The sequence below is a fragment of the Macrotis lagotis genome, chromosome 1, assembly GCF_037893015.1.
Source record: "Macrotis lagotis isolate mMagLag1 chromosome 1, bilby.v1.9.chrom.fasta, whole genome shotgun sequence".
Classification (NCBI taxonomy): domain Eukaryota; kingdom Metazoa; phylum Chordata; class Mammalia; order Peramelemorphia; family Peramelidae; genus Macrotis; species Macrotis lagotis.
The window spans coordinates 639,348,009-639,372,051 of NC_133658.1; the positions used below are offsets into that span (position 1 = coordinate 639,348,009).

At 31.8% G+C, this 24,043-nt stretch overlaps 1 protein-coding gene across 8 annotated transcripts in view; it reads right to left on the bottom strand.

The window, feature by feature from the left end:
- ORC4 (origin recognition complex subunit 4) overlaps positions 1-24,043 on the bottom strand; it is a 103,780-nt gene that overhangs the window by 24,357 nt on the left and 55,380 nt on the right. For 7 of the 8 annotated variants that reach the window (XM_074215127.1, XM_074215129.1, XM_074215126.1 and 4 more), the window contains 6 exons: positions 10,397-10,472; positions 9,300-9,385; positions 7,550-7,598; positions 6,812-6,963; positions 4,359-4,532; positions 1,723-1,809 (listed from right to left, as the gene is read on the bottom strand). In XM_074215127.1, the coding sequence (XP_074071228.1) occupies positions 1,723-1,809; positions 4,359-4,532; positions 6,812-6,963; positions 7,550-7,598; positions 9,300-9,385; positions 10,397-10,472 (624 nt within the window). The remainder of the gene's footprint in view (positions 1-1,722; positions 1,810-4,358; positions 4,533-6,811; positions 6,964-7,549; positions 7,599-9,299; positions 9,386-10,396; positions 10,473-24,043) is intronic. The other variant, XM_074215130.1, reaches the window with a different exon arrangement.

Below are 24,043 nucleotides of genomic sequence, written 5' to 3' on the forward strand. Positions count from 1 at the left end.
CTGATCTGCATTAGTAGGAGTTTCTTCACTGAGAATTCCTTACTACAAATGAAATCACAGGTTTGTTTTAAGGGAAAAAAATTCTCCATATTTAGAGCTGGGAGTAGGGTTATAAGTTACACAGTTGCTTAGGGCAAACGACTCTGAAAGAATTTTTTTAAAGTATCTCAAATGTTTATTTTATATGTGTGTATGTAAATAATTTGTATAAATATATACATATACACACATATTATATATTTTTAATGCCAGAAAATACCACTGCATGTGCAGTAGGTACATGTTCTATAATGTCAGTTAGACACCAAGCATTTTTTTTTTTAGGTTTTTGCAAGGCAAAACACCTAAACAAATATTTACATAAAACAGGCCTATTTTTCATCTCCAAAATGAGGATATTAAAATCGATGGTTTCTTAAATGCCATTTAGAGCTGATGCAGTTCTAAATCTACGATGATACTTTTATATATGAAACATTGTGAAAGGCCTTGAGATACAAAGACAAAAGGTGGATCCTGTAGTTAATTCTATAGTTTTTTAATTTTTTTTTAAAGTTTTTCCTATCTTAAGATAACCTCAGGACAATTTTAATTTCAAAAGTAGATAGTTAAATAAATGAAGTCTTTTCTGTATTCCTGAATAGAAGCTTTAACCATTTACAAGCTAAATCTTCAACAGGTACATTATGCTAATTTAATCAGATTTTCAATGGATACTACTAGAATCATTTAGTGGTAAATAGAGAATTCACTTATGGAAATGTGGACCTGAAACTGTTGAGATATTTTCATCTGCTTTATAGTAACTATTGCAAAGAAAATATTAATGATAAAAAAGATTTTTCTATATATTCATTTATATAGTAAAAAAAAAAAAAGACATTAAGGGGCAGGTAGCGCAGAGGATAGAGTACCAGCCCTGGTATCAGGAGGACCTGAGTTCAAATTTGGTCTCAGATACTTAACACTTACTTAGTTGTGTGACCTTGGGCAAGTCACTTAACCCTAATGCCTTGCAAAAATAAAAAAAGTTGAAAATTAAAAAAAGTTATTATGCTTAGTTCCAATTGGAAGTCAGGGAAAAAAGCAGATATAAAAAAAGGGAAAAACATTCAACATCCAATATGAATAAAACCTGACTGAAATAATCAACAACCTTTCCAAAAGTATTAGAAGTCCAATATTATTATTGGGACCCTGTTGTTCTGTGTTATGAAGCAGAGATTTAACCAGTTTAAAAAAAAAAGCAGCACAGCTACGACAAAAAAGTGAACATAACCAAAATTGTTACATGAACTGATAAAAATTGGTCCACAAAACTGAAGATAAATAGCTTTCTAATGTTTACAACATATTTGCCAGTTAACAATTACAAGGAGAAAATGGATTTTATCCTTAAAAAATGGGCCTAAGAAACACAGTATGAAAATAAATATAGGATAAGAAACCAAAAGGGAAAACACAGCTAAACTATATTGAAGAACTAGAAAACAATGTATTAAGATCTTCATTTTCAAAAAAAAGTTACTTGCTATACATTGTTCTCTAATATTAGAATGTTTGAATATTCTTAGAAAAGAAATAGTTGTAAAAAAAGTATATTTCAAATACTTGGAAAAATGAAAACACAATTACCTTATAAAAGAAAATGATAAGCAATTACTTTAATAATTAACATACATTTCCATAAAGAGAAGGGCAACAATTCAAATGAATACAAACCAGCAACATATGCAATGATCGAAGGTCTTTGCTGGCATGATAATGTTTCAGTAGAATTTCTTTTACATTCTTGTCTTCTGAGAGACACTAATATAAAATACAAAGGGAAAATGTTATCATCTACAATGTAATTTTAAATACTTTTATTTATCAAACAAATGAACTAAATAGACTAAGAGATACTCCTTTTATAAAATAAAAATATATTTTGCAGTTCAGAAAGTACATGACACTACCTGGATACCATTGCCTCAGGAAATTTGAAAAATTATGGTGGTCTTATGGATAATCCGAAGGACTGAAGCAATTTCTTTGAATGACAATCAAACTCAAGCTTCAAATTGTGAAATAAGACTTTTTTCCTCCTTAAAGTCTTTTTTCTAAAATTATTTTGTTTAGTATAATGACAAATGCATTGACATTTATAGATTAATGGTGATTTTTTTTAAGCTAGGTTGACCACATGATGTGCTTCATTTTTAAGACAATTGTCTTTTTAACCACATGATTATAACTTCAACAAAAAATGTACTTAAAAAGTTTTTGCGGTGTATTTGTTCTATTATTTGATTTAACAGTTAATAAGAAGGGTTAGCAACTTCTGGATGGTGATCAGGTCTTTTTTAATTTAAAATACTCTACAAAATGTTAGCAACAGTATTCGTATTGTAAGACTGATGATCTCATCTGATCCTTGCAACAGTCCTGGAAGGCAGGTGTTATTATTTTCATCTTGTGGTTGAGAAAACTTGAGGCATAAAAAGGTTAAGTGACTGGCTAGGGAAATTAGTATTTGAGGTCAGATTCAAACTCAGGCATTCCTGAATCTAGGCCCACTGATCTTTCAACAGTGTTAACCATGTTCGCCAAAGCATTCATGAGAAAAATAATGTAGTATAATGTTTAATATTAAGAAAAAAAGAATTAACTTAAAAGCTAATTTTGCTATTGGCTTCCTTTCTTCTCTCAAATAAGAAAGTTTAAAATTGAAGTTTAATTAAATAAGCACTGATTGAATATTTTTATTGATTCTTTCGAACAATGACTCATAAGGTACAGTTCAACAATATGATGATTATTTAGTTTGAGAACCATGTAATAGTCACCTGACTAGAAAATGAGTGCTAATCTTATGAAATGTTTAAGGAAAGATTGTATGTCACCCAAGAACTGGTGCTAAGAGTTTTTAAAAGAAGGCAGCTGGCCCAGGAATAGTTGTGAGGCAGGACATTTATTGAGGGAAGAAAAACAAATGAAAAGCAAAGAGACCAGATAACTCACAAACCAGATTATTCAGTAACCTTTAGTTTAGATGTGGTTGACTCTGATAAGGTATTTTCTTGCCAATATTTTAGGTTATTTATTTGGCAACTCAAATAATTCTAAAATTCTGAATTCTCTCCAATTTTCAGAATTTGATTCATGATTTGAAAATAAACTAGGGATGACAAGTTAATTATTATTTTCATGCAGTAATGATTCTCCTTGTGCATACAATCCCATTGCAAATTGTATTTCATACCTAGGCCTACTCTGAATTTGTTGCTCATCATCAATTGCTATTCGTCTCTTCAACCTACTTATTTCTTGTAATCATTTTATCTGAAATAACCAGGATAAGGAAAAAAAAATTATCTGAATTAGCAAATCTAGGATCTTAACTCTATTAGAGTAATAAGGAACTTAGAGATCATCTAATCTTCTACCACTTACGGTGTACCTGAGAAAAATGAGGTCCTGAGTAATAACTTGTTCAAAAGGAAAGTACCAAGGGAAAGACAGAAAGAAGCTCTTAGAAATACACCCAAGTACAAAAGGCCTACTTTAAAAGTGCAGATTAAACTTACTCTTTCAGTCCCTTTAGAGGCATCTGGTGGCAGAATACTAGATCTAGAGTCAGAAAACCAGAATTCAAATTTGGCCTCACCTACTTATCAGCTGTGTGATGCTGGATAAGTTATTTATTCTTCATACCTTAGTTTATTCAACTCTAAAATGGAAATAACAACAGCACATACCTCACAGGGTTGTTATGAAGATGAAATAAGACAATATTGGCAGAGTGCTTAGCACAGTTGACATGTACATAACAGGTAGTAAATAAAATATTTCCTTCCCTTACATGTTTAGCTTATCTCAAACTATAAGTAGATCTTGCACATTAAATGAAAAAAGTCTGAAGTTCAACGTTAAGTACTAAAAAGTAAATGGTGACATAATTTACAAGTCTGAACAGAATTTGATTTAGTTTAGAACAAATATACTAATATTTATAAAGAAACAGAAATAAAATGAAATCATTTGTCTATGAAATTTATGTGAGCCAAATTAAATACATAAAATTCCATTATCCAATCCATGCAACACAAAACTGAATTTATCCTTGAAATGCTACGAATTAAAAAAAATCCTAAAACAATTAAGTTCAATAGATACTACATATCAATCCCAATAACAAAGTATCTTCAGCTCCCTTTATAAGTAAACTATATATAAAACTATATATATATATATATATAAAAGTACTAAAAGATAATGCATTTTCTATCTTATATCAGAGTCTAATTAGAAACATTGTTTTTTAAAATTCATAAAACCAATCTTGATATTACTCAGTAGCCTTTGTTGAAAATTACCTGAACTGTTTCATTCCATTTTTCAGTAAAGTGCTTGTCTGGAAATTCTTCAGGTAGTGTTAATTGTTCTTTAAATATTTTAAGATATTGTGAAAAACTAAAGGAATTCATTAAATGTATCTGCCGATGAGAAAATCGTGACTTCACTCTCTTTTCTAAGAGTTCCAGAATATCCTTTCAAAAGTAATGATAATATGCATGTCATAAAGTGTTATATAAATGGCACATTGATAGAAACATTAAAATTATTAGGTATAATTTTCAAAACTCATTGAACAATAGAAATGCACATGTCAAGACAATAGAATATTAAAATCCAAACTCAGTTACAATTTTAATGCAACCTAATCAAAAAATTATTCTCTGAGGTTCTTACTGATTTTTATTGTCACAGCCTCTCACTTTGGCTATATTTACAGCTTTATTCACAGCCAATCTTTACCACTCTGACACTTCAGTGACTGTTGAATATACATTCAAAATTTCAATATGGATAAGAAAATCTTTTCTAGCTACTAAAAAGACTTCAATCAAGAAGACAGGGTTATAAAATTAAATAAATGTTTATATCCAATTCATGCATATCTCAGCAAGATTCAGAACTTATTTCCTGCATGGGCTTCACACCCTACCATCTTGGAACAAGACTCCTAGAGACTTAACAATGACCTTATTTATATAGGGGGGGTCTAAGAACTAGAAAATATACATGATTCCTCACATTCAAGGACCTGCAGTGACCTATGTTCAATCCTCATAGAACTTTATAGGGTAAGTGGACTTTAGTGTAATTTTCATCCTTTGATGGAAAAATTCCCAGCTGCCTCCTCACTCTTTTCCTATGAGAAATATACTCTCATTAATCTCTACCTAAGCCCTCCTTTACCAACGATCCAAATTGCTCTTTGCGCCTTCCTATTTCATTTTGCCATCTAGAATACTTATATTGTTAAACCAAGGGGAAAAACCCTCCTCTTTTTCTTACATAATTTTTTAAACTCTTTCAACAATAGTGATTGCTCTAAAAGAATCCTGACCAAAGTTAAAGGGAATACTTACCTCACCAATCTCTATAAAACTGGCTATTCTTTCTTTCATGCCTTCTTAAACACTGTACTATGAAGTACAATCCTTAAACCTTAATCCCACTTCCAGACTAATCCTTGTACACTATTGTTCAGCAATCTCTCTTCCTTTTAAGGTTCACCTCATCCATCTTTATCATAAATGCCAATTTCTTGTCAGTAATCTACCAACTTCTACACCATTTTCCCTTTTTGCCAAAAGAATTCAACATAGGTTCATAGTCCAACCCCTGACATTACGCTTGGGTACTTTAATAAATATATTAATGTCACCTCAAATACCTTGATCTTTCAGTCTGCCAACTGTCTAAAATTCTATGAAATATTTCACCTTCAGAAATAGTCACAGATGGTCATAGCATTTTTAAATCATACCTTTTATCTGACCAGCAACCTACCTGCTCCAACATCCTGAAAATCCATTTTTTGGTCATGCCATTAAAAGGATGCATCACTCTTCCTAAAGCTATTCCTCACCATGAACTCCATTTTTTATACTCTTTTCATTCTCCCTCTATTTATCCTTCTCTCTCTTCAGTCTGGAAACTCTTAACTAGCTGAGGCAGAACTGTAGGACATCCTTGAATCTCTTGACTCTTTGTCTTATGGCCAGTCTTGTCCTACAAAATCCCATTCCATCTAACCTCTGTTGTTGATTGTGGGGTGGCTAAATGGAACAGTAAAGAATCTGGCCCTAAAATCAGGGATAATAGTAATCATCATCATCATCATCATCATCATCATCATCATCATCATCATCATCAAACAGCATCTACATTCTAGGATTGAAGTAAGGTTCAACTGAGATAATAATTTTACCTGGAACACAGTACGTGTTATATAAATGTTAATATGATGATGATATACGAAGTAACCTGGAAAAAAGCTTAATTTTATTCAATTTATTAGCTAAACTCAAATAGACCTTAATTAACACAACTCCTTTAATTCTTTCTTCATTGATATTACAACAATCCACACAAGTAGCTATTCCAAATCTCTTTTCTTAGATTGCCCAATGAGTAAAATAGAAATAAAAATAATATCTGCCTCACAAGGTTGTTCTGAGGATCAAGTAAAATTATATATTTTATGCATTTCACAAAACTTAAAAGCATCTCCACACGAACATTACGTATGAGTCCTTTTCTCTTGGTTGATATAAAAAAAAGGACCATTAAAAAAATTCTCTGTACTTCCTGTACCACTCCACACTTTCTTACTTGACTGTATCATAAGACATTATGATTTTGCAATTAATCTGACATGTAGCCTAGACACTAGGAGGTATCAGTACACATGGGTGAGATTACAATAAGCTTAATAAGTTATGTGAAAGACAGTTAAATTTTAAAAGAAACAACTTACCAATCTACATGTAAGACCAATAACAGCAACAGGAGTCTGTGCTGACTGAGAAATATCAAAAAGGTTATAGAGAAGTGTTTGGTTTTTATGATGTGCAAAGAGATCAAATTCATCCAGGATGAAGATCACAGGGCAGCTGCTAGTACGATCACCTAAGATTAAATCACATTTTAAATGTTAATGTAAAACCATTACAATATTAATTTCCTTCTTGCAATGAACCAATAATAAACATACTATCAAAAATGGTGACAATTATTTTTTAAATAGTAGCTCATTCTGAATTTAGAAGACAGATGCAGTTGGATTAGTTAATATCATCACAGACTTATAAAATTACTGTTTATATATTGTTAAATTTAAAAATTAATAAATCAAACTATACGTATTAATAAAAGTATAAAATTTCACAATCAAATTTTTAATTATTTAGGTTATCTCTACTCTTTGCAGAGGTGGGGGAAGTAACTAGGGATAGAGATTACTGAATATATTTTCAAACAAGATTAACATGTATGTATGTATGTATGTATGTATGTATGTATGATTTTGCCGAATTGTTCTTTCCTTTCTAAAATTTTGTTATTAGAGTTGTTTGGTAATGAACGTAATATAAAAATTAAATCTATCATTAGGAAAATTATAATATACACATTCACAAAAATATGTACATATATATATATATATATATATGCACATGCATGAATGTCTAAGAAAATTACTGTTATTTGTAATTACCTTTCTTTAAAGCTTCCAGAAGAAAAGAAAGATTTTCAGCAAAAGTTCCCTAAAATAAGCCAAAAAAAAGAGATGAGAAGTCTAAAACTAAAGGTAAAAGTATCCATAGACTTTAGTGTATCTTGCTCTTGTTAATGTTACATGAAGACACTCAGAAATAATTGGTTAATAACTCTTAAACTTTAATCATTTCCATAGAAAGACATATAGAACATCATTCTGAATCATACTAATTGACTTTATTAATAACAATTATACAGTGATGTAATGATTGATAGTTATTTTTTAAGTGGTTAATTCAAAACATTTTTAATATTAACATCTCTCATTTGAAAAGAAGTAAAACAAAGTGGCAATGTTCTCAGAAGCTTCCTCCTTTCCTACTAATTCCCCAAAATAAAGCAAAGCTTTTGTTCATTATTTTGTGTAGAAAAACAGAAGTCACTATCTTGAAACACACATGAATATGACACATTCCAGGTGAGGTCAATTTAATTGATCTTGCTGGGGGATTGACCCTGCCTTTCAAATAATATATCAAATAAAAAAACTTTCTTAACAAATACTAATTCCTCAAAAAGTATTGCCCCATTAAAATATATGAATTTGTATGTGAAATCAATATCTATTTGTATTTGGCCAATAACTAAAACATGTTTGCATGCCATTTCTATATAATAGATGGGAATGAAAAGATGAGCAGATGTGTTATCCAGATATTGCAGTTTGTGGGTGATGGCCTTGTTCATATATTCCTTTTTAAAGTTCATTCGTCCTTAATTCATTTATGTTGCTTAAGTTAAAAAACCACAGCAAACAACTTTAAATACCAGCATTTTAGCTTTCCTTTTCCTTCCTGAACTTGAATGAGGTTCTAATAAGTAAGAAAATGACCAAAAGCAAATAGTAGTAGGGAGAAAGAATACGAATTATCACAAAACTAAATGATCCACTTCTGGAAAATCTGATTTCTGAAACTGATTATTCATGTAACAATAACAATTTTTTTCACATACATTATATAGTCACATATATGTATTTTAAATCAAAATAACAATATATTCCAAATATTTTCTAAACACACTTAGATTTCTTAACACAAGACTAGTATTTTTTCCTTTATACATAAAAATATTTATCTCATTATGTCAATTGTTTAAAAATTATATAAATACCCCCAAAATACTAATTGGCAGATCTAGCTGATTTATCTAAAACTAATCAGAGGGTGGCTCAGTTTTTCAGTTATGTTCATTAGGCATGTCACAATTAAAATTAAGACAACTGTCTACTATTTGATATCCCAACAAAGTTTCCTAGAAGTGATAAAAGGAAAAAGAAAAGTCACTGACAATGTTTAGTGTTGATGACTTTTTTAGTGTTGATGACTTTGTGAAAAATTTCTTACAAGATCATCTAAATAGATTTTTCTGATGAGTAAAGTGAGGCCCAGACTGGAGGAATCAGAGATGATATAATCAATGTACGTTTAGGCCAAAGTTTTAAATATATTCCGCCTAAACACACACACACACACACACACACACACACACACACACACACACAGTCTTGTTGCTATGTCCAACTATAAAACTCATAAAGGAAACAATATTCAGAATCTTAATATAAAATATCTCTTTAACTGGTCATCAACAAAACTCATTTTAGAATCCCACCATTTAGCAATATAGTAATATATACTAGAGATTATACCTGAAATCCTATATGAATATATTAAACTGGTACTTACAAAAATTTTATCTCCAACTACATTTTCCAGACATAATTGCTTTGTAATTTCCTTCAGAGCAATTTTATCATTGGTCTGGAGTAATCCTGAAATAAAATTTTATTTAAAAATATTAAATAAAGACTATTTAATATAGCATTACAACTTATCTATAACTAAAGCTTTTAATGTTATTTAGCTGTCAGGAAAAAAATTCAACATTTTTTTTAACTCCACTTCTTTTCAACAATAGTAAAAGCATTTGAAGTTTCTTTCCAGCTCTAGATCTTCAACAGTAAGTAAGTATTGAAGGAGTGAGATAACTGTAGGAAATATTCCTAAAAGACAGGTCTTAACAAGTTATTCTTCCGCTTAATAGTATCTTCTGCTTCCTCAATCTCAAGGATGAAATAACAACTCTTCTATTTGACACTAAAAACCATTTACAACCTGACATGAACCTACCCTTCAACCCTTATTATATATTACCCCTTTTTACACACTATTTGATCTCACATTGGATTTCCTGCAGTAATTTATATAACATTTTACTCTTTTGTCTCCCTCTAAACTTTAATTCCTCAGAACCCTGAGTGTCTTTCAAAAAAGCTCAGCTCAAATACCATTTCCATTTCTTGACTCTGAACAGCTGGAAGAATCTTCTCTCAGAAATCGGTAAATATTTAATTTGTATATGTTTAGAAGTGGTCTTCCCTGACAGGAATGAAAATTCCTTGAAGGCAGAGATCATCTCATTTTGTTTCTTATCTCCAGCACCTATCATAGTGTCAGGCACTTAATAAATAAATTGTTGATAGAATAATTGATGTGCAACAAGGAGTTTTGTATTTAAAGTTTCCTTTGTTTGCCGAAAGTGCTTTCTTGTTTAAAAAAAATGAAAGTGGGTATATGGCAGAGGCAAATCTTGTAATTGTTTATAAAGCCTAATTTTCTAAATTACAACTATAAATTAAATATATTTATAGTTACAATTGGAAATTATATGTTATGAATACAATATACTTATAAATACAATATTCATTATATAATATTAAAACGAATAATGTGTGAGTAGATGATAGTGTTTCTGAATGCCACCAATTAAATAATACACTTACCATTTAGGTGAACCTGCAAAACATTTTCTTTCACGTCTTTTATTTGCATGAGTTCCTCCAAAGCTTGATTTATTATCTACCCCCCAAAAGACAAAAGAAATGGTAGTTTAAAAAATTTCTTGACAAGATGATAGATTTAGAGGTCTAAAAGAAGCAGTATTATGAAAGGTTTTCTAATTTAAAAAATTAAAACTTGTTCATAGTTAGCTTTCCATATTTTTAAAATAAAAACTGACGTTTATGGAGCATTTTTGAGTTGTCTTTTTGTGATAAAGTATTTTATGCCTATTATCTCATCTGAACCTGAAAATAGTTATGTAAGGTAGCTACTACATATATATTATAATCTCCATTTATATATAAGAAAAGTTAAGTTCAGAGGTTAAATGATTTGGCCACTGTCAAAAGGGTAGGAGGCAGGATTCTGATCTTGGTCAATGCAGACTCTTTTATTGTTCTTTATATACCAACACAGTTGGGGTAAAAGTCCTAGGAGATGTCTTGTCCAAATGCTTTCTTCCCAAAAGAAAAAAAAAATCAGTGGTTATATAAACTCAAGTTTAATCATATCTTTGTAACCTCTATAGTATCAAATTACATTGCAGTCAATTGAAAGATAGAGAAAATATTTACTATTTGAAAGTTTTCAATTATAAAGACATAAGAAAGCAAATCAGCAGAATGTATGTACAAATGTATACACACATAAATTCATGATATAGTTTGATCCTTCAACTCCTAGCTCAAATTTAGTTTAATTCATTCATTACTTTGTAAGCTTATCAAGTGAGATACTGATTAAATTCCTTCTCTAAGACTTCTTGGAGTGCAATATTACCTATGTTTTAAGGGCTGTATCAGCATGACACAAGCTGTGGTAGGTCCTACCAAAATGGTTAAGATTTTTTAGCATTGACCCAGCAAGAGATTCCATGTCTCTCATCCAGAATTAGCCTAATAGCCAAGTTCAGAGAGACTTCTTACGAGGTTGTTTTCCTAGTAGTTCTTTTTCTTTCTTTTTTTTTTTGTTCTTTTTAGTTTTTGCAAGGCAATGGGGTTAAGTGGTTTGCCCAAGGCCACACAGCTAGGTATTTATTAAGTGTCTGAGGCCATATTTGAACTCAGGTACTCCCTGACTCCAGGGTCAGTGCTCCTTTCCCAGCAGTTCTTACCAGGAATAATTGTAGTATCTTGAGATACAATGAGATATAACAAAAAGAAAATCATGAGGATCCATAATCAAACAAAAACTCAGTTCAAGACTTGATACTGCTACTTAATTTCCCTCTGTGTGACCATGGGCAAGTCATGTTATTTCTTTGTCCTCTGTAAATCAGGAACTGAGTTTAAGCTCTTTCTAACTTAAAATTATATGAGTAACCATCAAATTATACAAGAGTTGCTATCGGTACAGATGCAAAGAGAAACCACACTGAAAAAAATCCTTGAACATTTTATGATCACAACACTTAGAACATCTTCCATGCAACCCTGGCCTTCTCTTGTTGATTTCCTAACTATCCTTCAAGGCCCAGGTTTAAAATAAAAGCACTTACATTAAGTGACTTTGAACATCTTGATGCACCCTTTCATATTATATACAATATCACATACTATTTATTCACATATCATTTCTTCAACTAGCCTGAGCTCCTTGAGGGTAGAGATTATTTCTTATTCTTTTTATTCCCTTTGTCTCATTCTTAATAAACAAGTGTTAAATTAGGGGAAAATGTTATCAAGAGAGAGATGACAAGCTGAAAAACTGACTTCATTTTATGTAGCTGACAATAACTAAATAAAGTTTCTCTTAGAGAAATCTCAGCTCATAGCAAAAAAAAAATGATTATCAGCTAAAATTATTTATTTTCATTCACATGAAAATAAAATCAAAAAGGTTTATGCCAACATTAGATTGCTACCATTACAACTGATTTATGATAGCAAAGTATCAGATATGGAAAGTTCTACGTAATTAGAAATGCTTTTGATAGAGGGCCAGCAACAGATTTAAGTAGGTTGTATAACAATCAGCCTATGAATACAAAGTAATTCTTTGAGGCCATGATGCACCACAAAAAAAAGATGGGAGAATATCAACTGTTTTTACGTGGCAGAAGATGCTAATAACCACACAACTCTTAAGACTGTCTACAAATCTATTATATGCTATTTGGCAAATGATCAACAGTACTGGAGAAACTACACCCTATCAACAGATATTCTTATCACAGAAATGACTCCAAAAGAGACACCAAGAGATTGCAACTAGATATAGAAATAGTTTATAAATTCTCCAAGAAATAAAGGTCTTGGTTTCATAATGTGTACAAAAGTAGTTAAGACTGATCAATAAACAAGGCAGTAGGTCACCTTGTCTTATAAAGCTTATGATTTTTATAGGGTGAAGGGGGTTGAAGGTGGGGAAGGGAGGCAGGATATCTACAAGTATAAATTTATCAGCATGGAAATTTATGTTGTAAAAATTATCTATCTCACAAATCACCAACTGTTAAATTTCATTGGAAACTTAAACTTAAGTCCAGGACTAAGAACAGCTGGATTATCACATATACTTATTCCTAAAAGTTAGGCCTCTCTGAGATGAACTCAGGATCACATTAGAATTTTTCAGTTGCTATATCACAGTATTGATTCACACTGTGCTCATAGTTCATTTGATCTTCCAGAATGCTGAAAACAAACAACCACATCTTCCCAATACACTAGAGAAAAGTGTATTTTTGAAGTCCAATTAAACGACTTTATATTTGCATCTATTAAATTTCACTTCATTAGCTGCATCTCAATATTTTATCTTGTTAAGGTATTTTTGGTCACTAGTTTCCCACAGTTTGTCATATGCAAATTTGATAAGCATGCCATCTATATCTTTCTGAGTTATATTAAATGATATAGGGACAAACAATATTCCTAGAGCTTTGCATAAAGCTGACTTTGAATCATCAATAGTTATTCGTAAGCCTAACAATTAGAGGGTCTTTACTATCTTCCCTATTTAATAGCATTATATTATCTTTTTTTCATTTTACCCTTTGTATTCCCAACATCATTCTGTTAGGTACAGAAAAGTGAAACAAAGTAAGACACTGATAGTTCTTTCCTTTCTGTAATGATTATTTTCACTTCAACTTTTGTCTTTCAAACAGTTAAAAAATTCCTTTCCATTTTACATCATTTTTCCTTCTTAATCTGAGCAGATCAGCTCTAAGAATTGTTACATTATTTTTAAAGTACAATGCCGTGTTTTTGTATTACCTGAGCATGTATTTACGCTTCCCATTAAATCTATTAAAAGTATAAATTGGCTGACAAGTTCCCTGTGTGTTTGTGTTCACCTAAGTGTTAGGAATTCACAAATTCATTCTTGAGCACTTTCTATTCCTCCTGATTTGAATTTCCCTACATAATTTTAGTCTGCACCATTATGCTTATCTTTTCTCTAAACTCTTTGGAATTTCATCTCCTCAAATCAAAGAAGCATGTCTAGTTATCTTTTCCTTGTTCTATCAAAAATTCATGTGTTATTCTGTCTCTGCTAAGGCCATATCTCCTTATCTTGCCCAGGAAAGAAGCATAGTAGCCACTCCTAAGTCTGATTTTACTTCAGATCAGCATAGGAGTTTGGACCTGTTTCATTTCTTACCTGAGCAGATTTGCCCATTCCTTAGGGAGCTCCCTATTCCTGGGAGTTCATCATTTTGATGTTATACTTAGGAGGGACACTTAATAAGCATAGAGCACTAAAGTTCACAACTCCAAAGTTCAAGTGATCCACTAACCCCAGCTTCTGTGGTAATGGAAATTACAGGAATATGACACCATAATCACCACTCAAATTCTAAAATAATAGTATTTTGAATACTGTCTGACTAATGGAGGAAATAATATTACAATAAATAAGAGTTGAATATAAATAAATCAACTACCTTAAAGTATTCATGTATGTGAATAAGGGTAACATAAGCTCAAGACAAGTAAACTATATAAGCTAAATAACACAAAAATATATTTACATTATCATAAATATGAAACCCAGAATGGAAGCAGACTGGCAGACTCTACTTGGTTTCAATTTGAGAGGCCATGTTGAAACTTGGGGTAATATAGAAATAATAACATCGTATGGAAATCAACTATGATAGATTTAGTTCTTCTCAGTAATATAATGATCAAAAACAATTTCAAAAACTAGTAATGGAAAATGCCATCCACATCCAGAGAAAGAACTACATAATCTGAATGCAGATCAAAACATTCTATTTTTTACTTTTTTAACTTGATTTTTGCTTCTTTCTCATAGTTTCCCTGTTGGTTCTTCTTCTTCTTTTACAACTTGACTTAATATGGAAATATATTTAACATAATTGCATATCTCGAACATATATCAGATAATTGCTGTATTGGAAGGGAGGGAGAAAAATGTAAAACTCAAACTTTACAAAAAATAAATGCTGAAATCTATCTTTACATGTAATTTGAAAAAAAAAATAAAAAACTTGGGTAATAAAATTTATGGGCACGAAGACTACATGATAACAAGAAATTCTTTAATTTGCTGTTATTCTCTTATTGCCTTGTGCTTGCAAAACAAAAGAATGACTTGAAGCTTTCTAACAAAGAGTCGGATAGAGTATGGGCATCAGCTGTGTCTCAAACCCCATAGTAGAAGTGAGCACATATACAATTTTGTCCCTTTGTGTTTACTTCTTTCCTGTTTTGAAGAAAATTAATTATAAAATGAGAATGCCTAGTCCACTTAGGCTGCTGACCCCAGAAATCTAAAGGGAACTTTGTGAGGATACAGTGAAGAGAAAAAATATCTCTTTGCCATGTGTATATATTATATTTAAAGTTTGGGTTCACTTTTTCTAGGAGCCTTGTTTATACAAGGGAAGAATATGCCCTTAGTTGGGAGAACAGAGTGATGATACTCAATTAATTGTGCTAGATATACCTTCTCAGGAAATCCTTTTACAAAAAGACCACTGATGTCTCCTGACTATTAATGGAGAATTCACTAGCTGAGGCTTTAGGTTAACTGATACAGGAAAATTAGCTCTTCAAAGTTACCACTGAACCACGAAGGCAGTAATAAGCTGTACTCTGAGGAGTCTACCCGCCAAAAGTTGGAGAAATACATTCAAAGGGAGTACACAACAAGAATGCACCTCAAACCAAATAAAAGGAAAATATATTTTGAATATTATTAAATCTGGAAATCTAATCATAGATCAATACTTCCTATTATTCAGAACTTATGATTTTGTATAACAAGTTTTCTTCAATACATTTGACAAAGAAATTATTAATGGATTATGCAGTTACTATCTACAGGTTTGAGTAACTGAAGATATAATATCACACTAATATATATACTATGACCACTGGGTTTTTTTTTTAGGTTTTTTGCAAGGCAAATGGGGTTATGTGGCTTGCCCAAGGCCACACAGCTAGGTAATTATTAAGTGTCTGAGACCGGATTTGAACCCAGGTACTCCTGACTCCAGGGCCGGTGCTTTATCCACTACACCACCTAGCCACCCCTGACCACTGGTTCTTACTTGGGATGGTATGTATGTATGATACTACTGCTGCTTTAAAAAAAATAAAGTACAAACTCTTAAAAGATTTCTGTAAAAATTTTATTTTACAGTTTTACTTTATTTTTGTAAGTGAAAGAAAATAGCTAAAGTCAACTGTAGCTTGATCTAAAATGGAAGCAGAATGATATGACTCATTTACTTTTCTATATTAGCATTCTGTTAAGTAATTATAAAAAAGTTTAGCTATATGTTGAATTATTTTACTAAAATATCTTTTCAGAATATCCAAATTGAGTTAATACTGAAGTATTCTATGCTACTTTTATATAACCTAAAATGTATCAATCTGAGAATCAACTTTCTTTTGAAGAGTTGCTAGAATGACAAAGCTTAAGGATATATTCTACTCAGTAAAAGTATGTAAAGAGAAAATAGAATGCAATTTTACTATATTCAAAAAAAAATCCTGAAATGCCCTTAATAAAAATCTATTTTCCTGTATCATATACATTTTAATTTTTACAGCTTTGCCCAGGTTAAATAATTTTAAATATTTATCAAAGTAGAAACATCCCATTTTTGAAAAGTTTTTTTTTCTGAAGGTTTTGATATATACATTTTCAGTGTCCAGTTACAGACATACACACACGTGTGTGTGTATGTCTGTAACTGGACACTGAAAATGTCATTCAATAAGCTTTTATAAAATATCAATTATGTCAGGCACAATGTTAAGTGCAAGGAATGCAAAGAAACACAAAGAACATTCCCAGAACCTCAACCTCAAGGAGCTCACAATCTAATGTGAACAACAAATTGCAAACAAAATTGTATAGAATAAATAGGAAAAGTGAAATGGGTAGAATTAAAAGAGACTGGGAAAGCCTTCCCGTAAAAGATGATTTTTTAACTTTATTTTTCTTGAAGCCTTTTGTTTTGTTCCATATTTTCTTTCATAATATGATGATTATAGAAATGTTTTAGATAACATGCATACCCTATAAATTGCTTGCCTTATCAATGGTAAAGGGGTGGTGAGGGGAAAAGGGAGAGAATTTAAAGCTCAAAATTTTTTTCTAAAAAAGAAGTGTTTAAAATTTCAACAATGAAAGGTGTTAGGTTAAAAAGCAAGGACTTGAAGGAAGCAATGGGGAAACCAAATGGCTAAGTTGAGGAGGAGAGCATTTCCAGTATGAGGGGGCAGTAAGTAAAAATGCCAGGAATTTTGAGATGGAATGTTTGGTTCAAGGAATAGCTGGGAGATTAGTGTCAACAGATCAGAGAATATGTGGAGGGCAAGAAAAGTGTAAGAAGACTGAAAAGATAGAGAATGAGGGGAGGAGGGTAAGATAGACAAACAAAGGTGAGCAAGGAGAAGGGCTCTAGTTATACAAATGGTTTCAAACGCCAGAGTATTCTATATTTGAAACTAAAGACAATGAGGTAGACACTGAAGTTTATTAAAGAGGTGGGTTACAGGGTCAGACCTGCACTTTAGAAAAATCATTTTGGCAGGCTGATTGGATAGTAGACAACCATGTGGCAAGCATGCCAACGAGCAAGCTATTCCCAATATTCAGGTGTGAGAAGATGGAAGGCCAGAAACAGGGTTTTATGGCAATTAGAGAAAAAAAGGGGCTGAGGGCTATACCTGAGAGATGTCACAAAGGTGAAAATGACAAGGCTTGGCAAAAGATAGGATCCGGGGAAGTGAAGGATGACACAGTGAAGTTAAAAATAACACTTATATTGTAAGAATGAGTGAATGGAAAAATAATGGTATTTTCCACAGATATCACCAAGAAGGGGAAAAGATCTGGAGTGAAAAATAAATTCACATTGAGTTTAAGAGACCTACAGGATATGTTAACATCTCCAAAATCTGTCCTTGTCAGTTTTTCCGTTATAAGCACTTTTTAAAAATTTGCTTAACACATTTGCACAGGGGCTATATATAAAATAAAATAAAGAACCCTCTCTGGAGAGTGGGAAGTAGAGAAGAACAATGGAAAAATTATGACCAAGGAGTTGGAAGACCTCTCCTTTCACACATTTAATGAGTCAGTCCCCTATCACCTGTTGTCTAGTTTGTACCATCCTCTCTATTATCCTTAATTCAAGTGTCTCTCCACTCCAGGTCAGACTGAGGTCAAAATGATTTTCCTCAAGGGAAAAAGTGATCATGTGATTCCTCTACTCAATGCTCCCTGCTCCTCATGACAAAATATAAATTGTTTAGATTTTAAATGCTTCACAGTTTAACCTCGATGGAAATATGTCCCCTTTTACATGCTATGATGTAGCCATTACTCCCAACAAGACTTATCATCTCTCCTCAGTTTGCACAGATTGAAGCCATCGCTGGAGTGGACCCTGGTCTACTCTTAAAGGGACAGTTCAGAACACCAACTTCTATATGAATCCTTTCCTGATGACTTCAATTACAATTACACTTCTCTTCCCTTCTTAATCTAACTTAGATTAAACTACTTGGTATTTATTTGTAGTTTTTCTCTTTATATTTATTTCAAACATATTATTCCCTATGAGAACAGACTCATCTTATTTTGTGTATCCTCAGTGCTTAGCAAAGAGTCTACTGCACCATAAACATTGAATAATGATAATTAAACTACTTTAAGATTTGTTAATGACTGAAATATGGTTTCCCAAATAATAAATGTACAGACCATTACTTGTCACAGAGCTAAACCTCCAAGTGGATTAAGACTAGATTTTACTATATCATAATTCTGCATCTGCTAAATAGTTTTCACAAGATAAAAAGTTTGGTTCTTGATCCTCTTGTACTCTCATCCATCCCCACAACCTTTTCCTCAATCAAGAGATCTTATTCTTAGCTAACTAATAAATCCTTAAAATGATTCACTGAAGAGATACTTAGGCAACAAGTTATTCTAAGTTTAACAACATGAAACATTGTGGCAGATAAGTATAAAATGTTGCTCCTTACTCTTGAGAGACTTCAAACTTTTATTATAATTCAGCCTTATATACCCAATAAAGAAAAACTACAGAAAAAAAATTTTAAGTCCAAAGAAACCACAGACATCACCTGATAACAGAAATTCTATTGCTATGAATATATGCCCTAAGGAGGTCACTGACAAAAAGAAAGACTTCATATACCCTAGTTATTATCATTTAAAGCATCACTTTTTGTTGTAGAATTTTTTTGACAAAGAATTGAAAAGGGATACCCTTTGAATGAGGAATAGCTGGGAAAAAAATAGCTGGAAATGAATGTAATGGACTATTACTGCATTATAAAAAATGGTAGACATTGAATGAACAAAGACATAAAAAGACCTAAGAAATGATAAAATAAGCTGAAGCTGTAAAACAATATATACAATGACAATAATTTAAATGAAAAGAATTACCACCAAACAACTGAAAATCAATACTGCAAAATTATAAATAAGCTCACCCAAAAGGAGATATAGGAAAGTCATTCCCATACTCTTATCCATAGCAGGAGTTAGGGAAGGAAATGGCTCCCATCTGTGTGGAGCACTGTGCAAAATTTCAGATCACACCATCTAAACTATATAGACTATAAATCTAATTCCTCTTCTATTTTACAGTCTTTTTAAAAAATGCTATTTTATTTTTAGTTCCAAATTCTTTCCCTCCCTCATTGAAAAGATAAAAAAAGCATGTATCAATACCAATATATAGTCATGAAAAAGAAATATTTTGAATAAGAAATTTTTTTAAATAAGAAAAAACAAAGAGAAAATATGCTTAGGATCTGCTCTATGAGACTATTCATTTTTTTTAAATCTGAAGATGGACAATGTTTCATCATTTGGTTTGCCACTATATTGAAACTTAAGTTTTTGGAGCTGATTGTCTTTTAAAAATTGCTGGCATAAACTACTCTCCTGGTTCTGTTTAATCCACTTTACATCAGTTCCTACAACTATTCCCATAATTTTTTCTGATAGCTTTCTTCTCATCAATTCTTATAACCATATTCAAATAATATAACTTATTCAGCTATCTTTAGTAGTAAAAGAATTAATTTCAATTCTTTATTACTACAAAAAGAGGGGCTTTAAATCATTTTATAAATAATTTTGCATGGAAGGGTTCTTTTTTTCTCCTTTTTTGATTTCTTTGGGTTATATGCCCAGTAGAGGTATTATTAGATCAAAGATATAAGATAGTTAAATAGTTTTGGGGGCATAGTTCAAACTGCTTTTCAGAATGATTAGACCAGTTTTAAGGCAAGCTATCATCACTTTCTCTTTTGTGCACAAAAATTAATTTCCCAAATTTGTTCAAATATTCCCTGTATGATAATTTCTAAATCTTTATTCATTCTATTCTCAATCATCTGAATCCAATTTAAGTTCCAAGTTACTCTAAAAGATATGGTCGTGGGGCAGTTAGGAAGTGCCAATGGATAGATCACCAACCCTAGAGTCAGGAGGACCCGAGTTCAAATCCAGCCTCAGATACTAAATAATTTACCTAGCTGTGTGACTTTGAGCAAGCCACTTAACCCCACTGCCTTGCAAAACCAAACTAAAACAAAAAAGATGGTCGCCAAAACTAAGGCTAATACTCCACATATACTGTGACCATTGAAAAGTACTATGAAATTTTTTGTTTGCACAGTATTCTTCAAGAAAATCTGTGAACTCTTCAGTCTACCGAAGTTAATCAGGTGCTGAACCCTTTGAGAAAGGAGAGAAAAATGACCTAGAGTAGCAGATCTGGAGGCTGCTACACAACAGCCACTACTATTTGGACTGAGTGGAAAACTTTCACACTGAGTTTCAAAGAAAGAGATGTTATGGACTGACATTTATAACAAGGGAAGTTAGGAAGTGGCAATGAGAACAGGGAGTAGTCTATCTCTGATAATAGTGGATAAAGTCATAGTAATAAAAGAAATTAAGGATGCAGAATCAACAGGGTAAAGCTGTTTCAATAAGGTACATAGAAAGAATAAGGGGAAAAAAAGAACTGCAATGAAGGGAAGCTTTTTCACTATGGAATGGGAATTCCAAAAGACAAAGTGGAAGACCTGGGTAAGATCAAAGTGGCACATAGATAGTGTGGGGTTTAAAAGAATAAGGATGAAGGCATAAGTGGGACAGTTTTCATTTATGGAGCTAGACAATGATTTAACAGTGAGAATAGCTAGTCAGAAATTATGCAGGAAATGGATAAAAAAAATAAAACTCCATTTCCTAAGGTGAATGGCTGACTGACAGAAAAGGGTACAAAACCTTAATCACTTTCATGCTTTTCCTATGAGGGAAGACTGAGATATTATTGAGCCTGATGGTGCAATTTATATGATTTTTTTGGTCAAATCTCCTTTATTTCCAAATCCCTTTCTCAGCCATCTCTAACTTCTCTAGAAAAATTGAGGCATTCAATGAAAACTCAAGTCTTCTTCCCTTTTGTTTACCTCAATAGCCCAAGATATCACCACCCCCTACTCTCTTCTTTGTCCCCAAATCTCTGACAATAAAGAAGACTTTCTTATCAAGATCAGGCTCTCTACATGTGCACATTATTCTATTCCTTCCTGCCTTCTCCAACAAACTCATCCACTCTGTCACATCTCAATTTCTGGAATTTTTCTTCTCAATAATTGCCTTACCAAATACTCAATCCATGTTTATAGATTTAGAACTTCCCAAACTTCTTTGTCTTTCACATCATATAATTCAACTCAGTTTCTAAGACTTACTGATCTCTATGTCTCTGGTACTCAACTAAACTCTTCTAATCACATATGACCAATTAAGCTCTTACCATTTCTCAACTAGACCACTGATGTCAAAACAAAATGGAATAGAGATTTCTGAAAATTTATGTTGCCTCTTGTTGACTCAGAAAACCACAAATTAACATTATCTATTTTTTATTTTTATTCCCATTTACATTTCAGTCTGGTTAATATGGTTGAGACTGACTTCTCTGATCTAGATTATTGCCATAGCTTCCATTTTGGTCTCCCTGCTTCTGCTCTTTCTCCATTCCAAATCATCCTTTACACTACCAAAGTGAATCAGGTGCTGAACCCTTTGAGAAAGGAGAGAAAAATGACCTGGAGTAGCAGATCTGGAGGCTGACTTTTCATAGAAAAGTCTCAAGTCTGACTATAGCATTTTCAGTTTCAAGAAATTCAGTGGTTCCTTAATGCTTAAGGATGAAATGTAAACTTCTCAATTTTTCATTTAAAGTCCTTTGACACTAGGATGGAATTCTATTTCTAGAAAGAATTCATGTGTATGCATAATATACTTCTATGTTTTAATCATATTAAAAAAATTTCAAAATCTACTCTTGGTTAGACACTGTCCAAGGCAGGAAAATAAGGCTTTAAAAAGTAAAAAAGGGAACTGGAACTTAAAAATCCCTTTCTGACATTTGGTAGTAGTCACGAGGCTTCCAAAATATAAAATAAAGTTTTCCATAAAATTTAAAAGACTGTTTGAAATAGCACAATAGCTTCACCTAGGATCTCTAGAAAAACATATACTGTGTTTCATATGACTCATTCTATGATAAGATGTGGGCATGAGAAAGGGACAATGGTAAAAGGAAAGGAGAAGAGCAAAAGTGAAATTAAAAAATAGAATGACATTAAAGCAAGAAAAAAGCCTTTCTTTACTTACTGGGGAACAGGACCTCGAGTAGACAGCAGAAGGGAACAGATTAAGTATTTCTATAGTGCTTATTACTAAACTAAGCAAAGTAAATAGAATTTAATGATTTCCATATAATAAAATGACCAAATGAGAATATTAAACTTGAGTTATACATTATATATATACATACACACACATATACATACATACATACATATACATATACATATATATATATATATATATATATATATATATATCTGTATGTATGCATATATACCACTTTTCAAAATATTTTCCTACCAATTTCATGATGTCAACAGAATAAGTATTATTACTGGAATTTTGTTAAATATAGACAGATGAAGTAGTAGACCTAGAATATGAGCCAAATTTCCTAGTCAGATATTCAGTTTTTCTGCTGTACTATAATACCATTTTTGACTTCTCGTCAAATGTATATATCTTTTGTAAAATACTTTCTGAATTGTTCCTATAGCATAATTTATGTATCTAAGAAGCCAAGAGGACTATTAATATGTAGGCACAAAAAATTACTGCTTTGTGAATTTATCTTCTACTATTCTAAAACAAGTGAGTCTAATAAATTAAGAGTATATCTTGGGGCTATATATAACAAGGCTAAAAGCAGTAGGGTCTAAGAATACTGTGTTGAGTCTCCTGAAACATGAAGGAAAAGGGGGTAAAGATGGAAATCTTCTCCAATAAAGATACTGAGTATTTAATTAATCCAGAGACCACAGGGACATGGAACCTGGCCCCCAATGGAGGAAGGAAGCTCCAGATAAGAACATCAAACCATCAAGTTAGCAATAAGGAGAAATTGTCCAGACCACCAAATAAATTGGGGATAAATTTAAGTTATAAGGGAGAGAAGGTCATGAAAATTATAATAGTGGTGGACTAATTATAATATGAATGAGATTTAGAGTTGCAAATTTGTATGCAGTGAGAGATTTTACAACAGAAGTTTACACAATGATGAATTAAGACCACTAGATATTTAACCTCCTTCGCACAAGTCACAAATAAACAGTAATAATGAAAACTCATTTATATAACGCTTCAAAAATTTACAAAGTATTTTCTTAACAACCACCTTTCAACTAGTTAATACAGGTATAATATTATCATATTACAGAATATAATGAAGCTCAAGAGAGATTAAGCAATTTGCCACAATCACTTAGCAAATAAATGTGAGAGTCAGGATTCAAATCCAAGGCTCCAGATTCTATATCCAGATTTCATTACTCCCACAATAGCACACTGGGGGAAAAGGAGTTTATTGTATGGAACAAGTTACAAAGGCCCAGACTGTGGAGGGACATAATTCCAAGCTACAATTAAGATTTTAACTTTATCAGGGGTAAAGAAAAGTGAAAATTTTGAGTAAAATGTACATAATTAAAGTAATATGT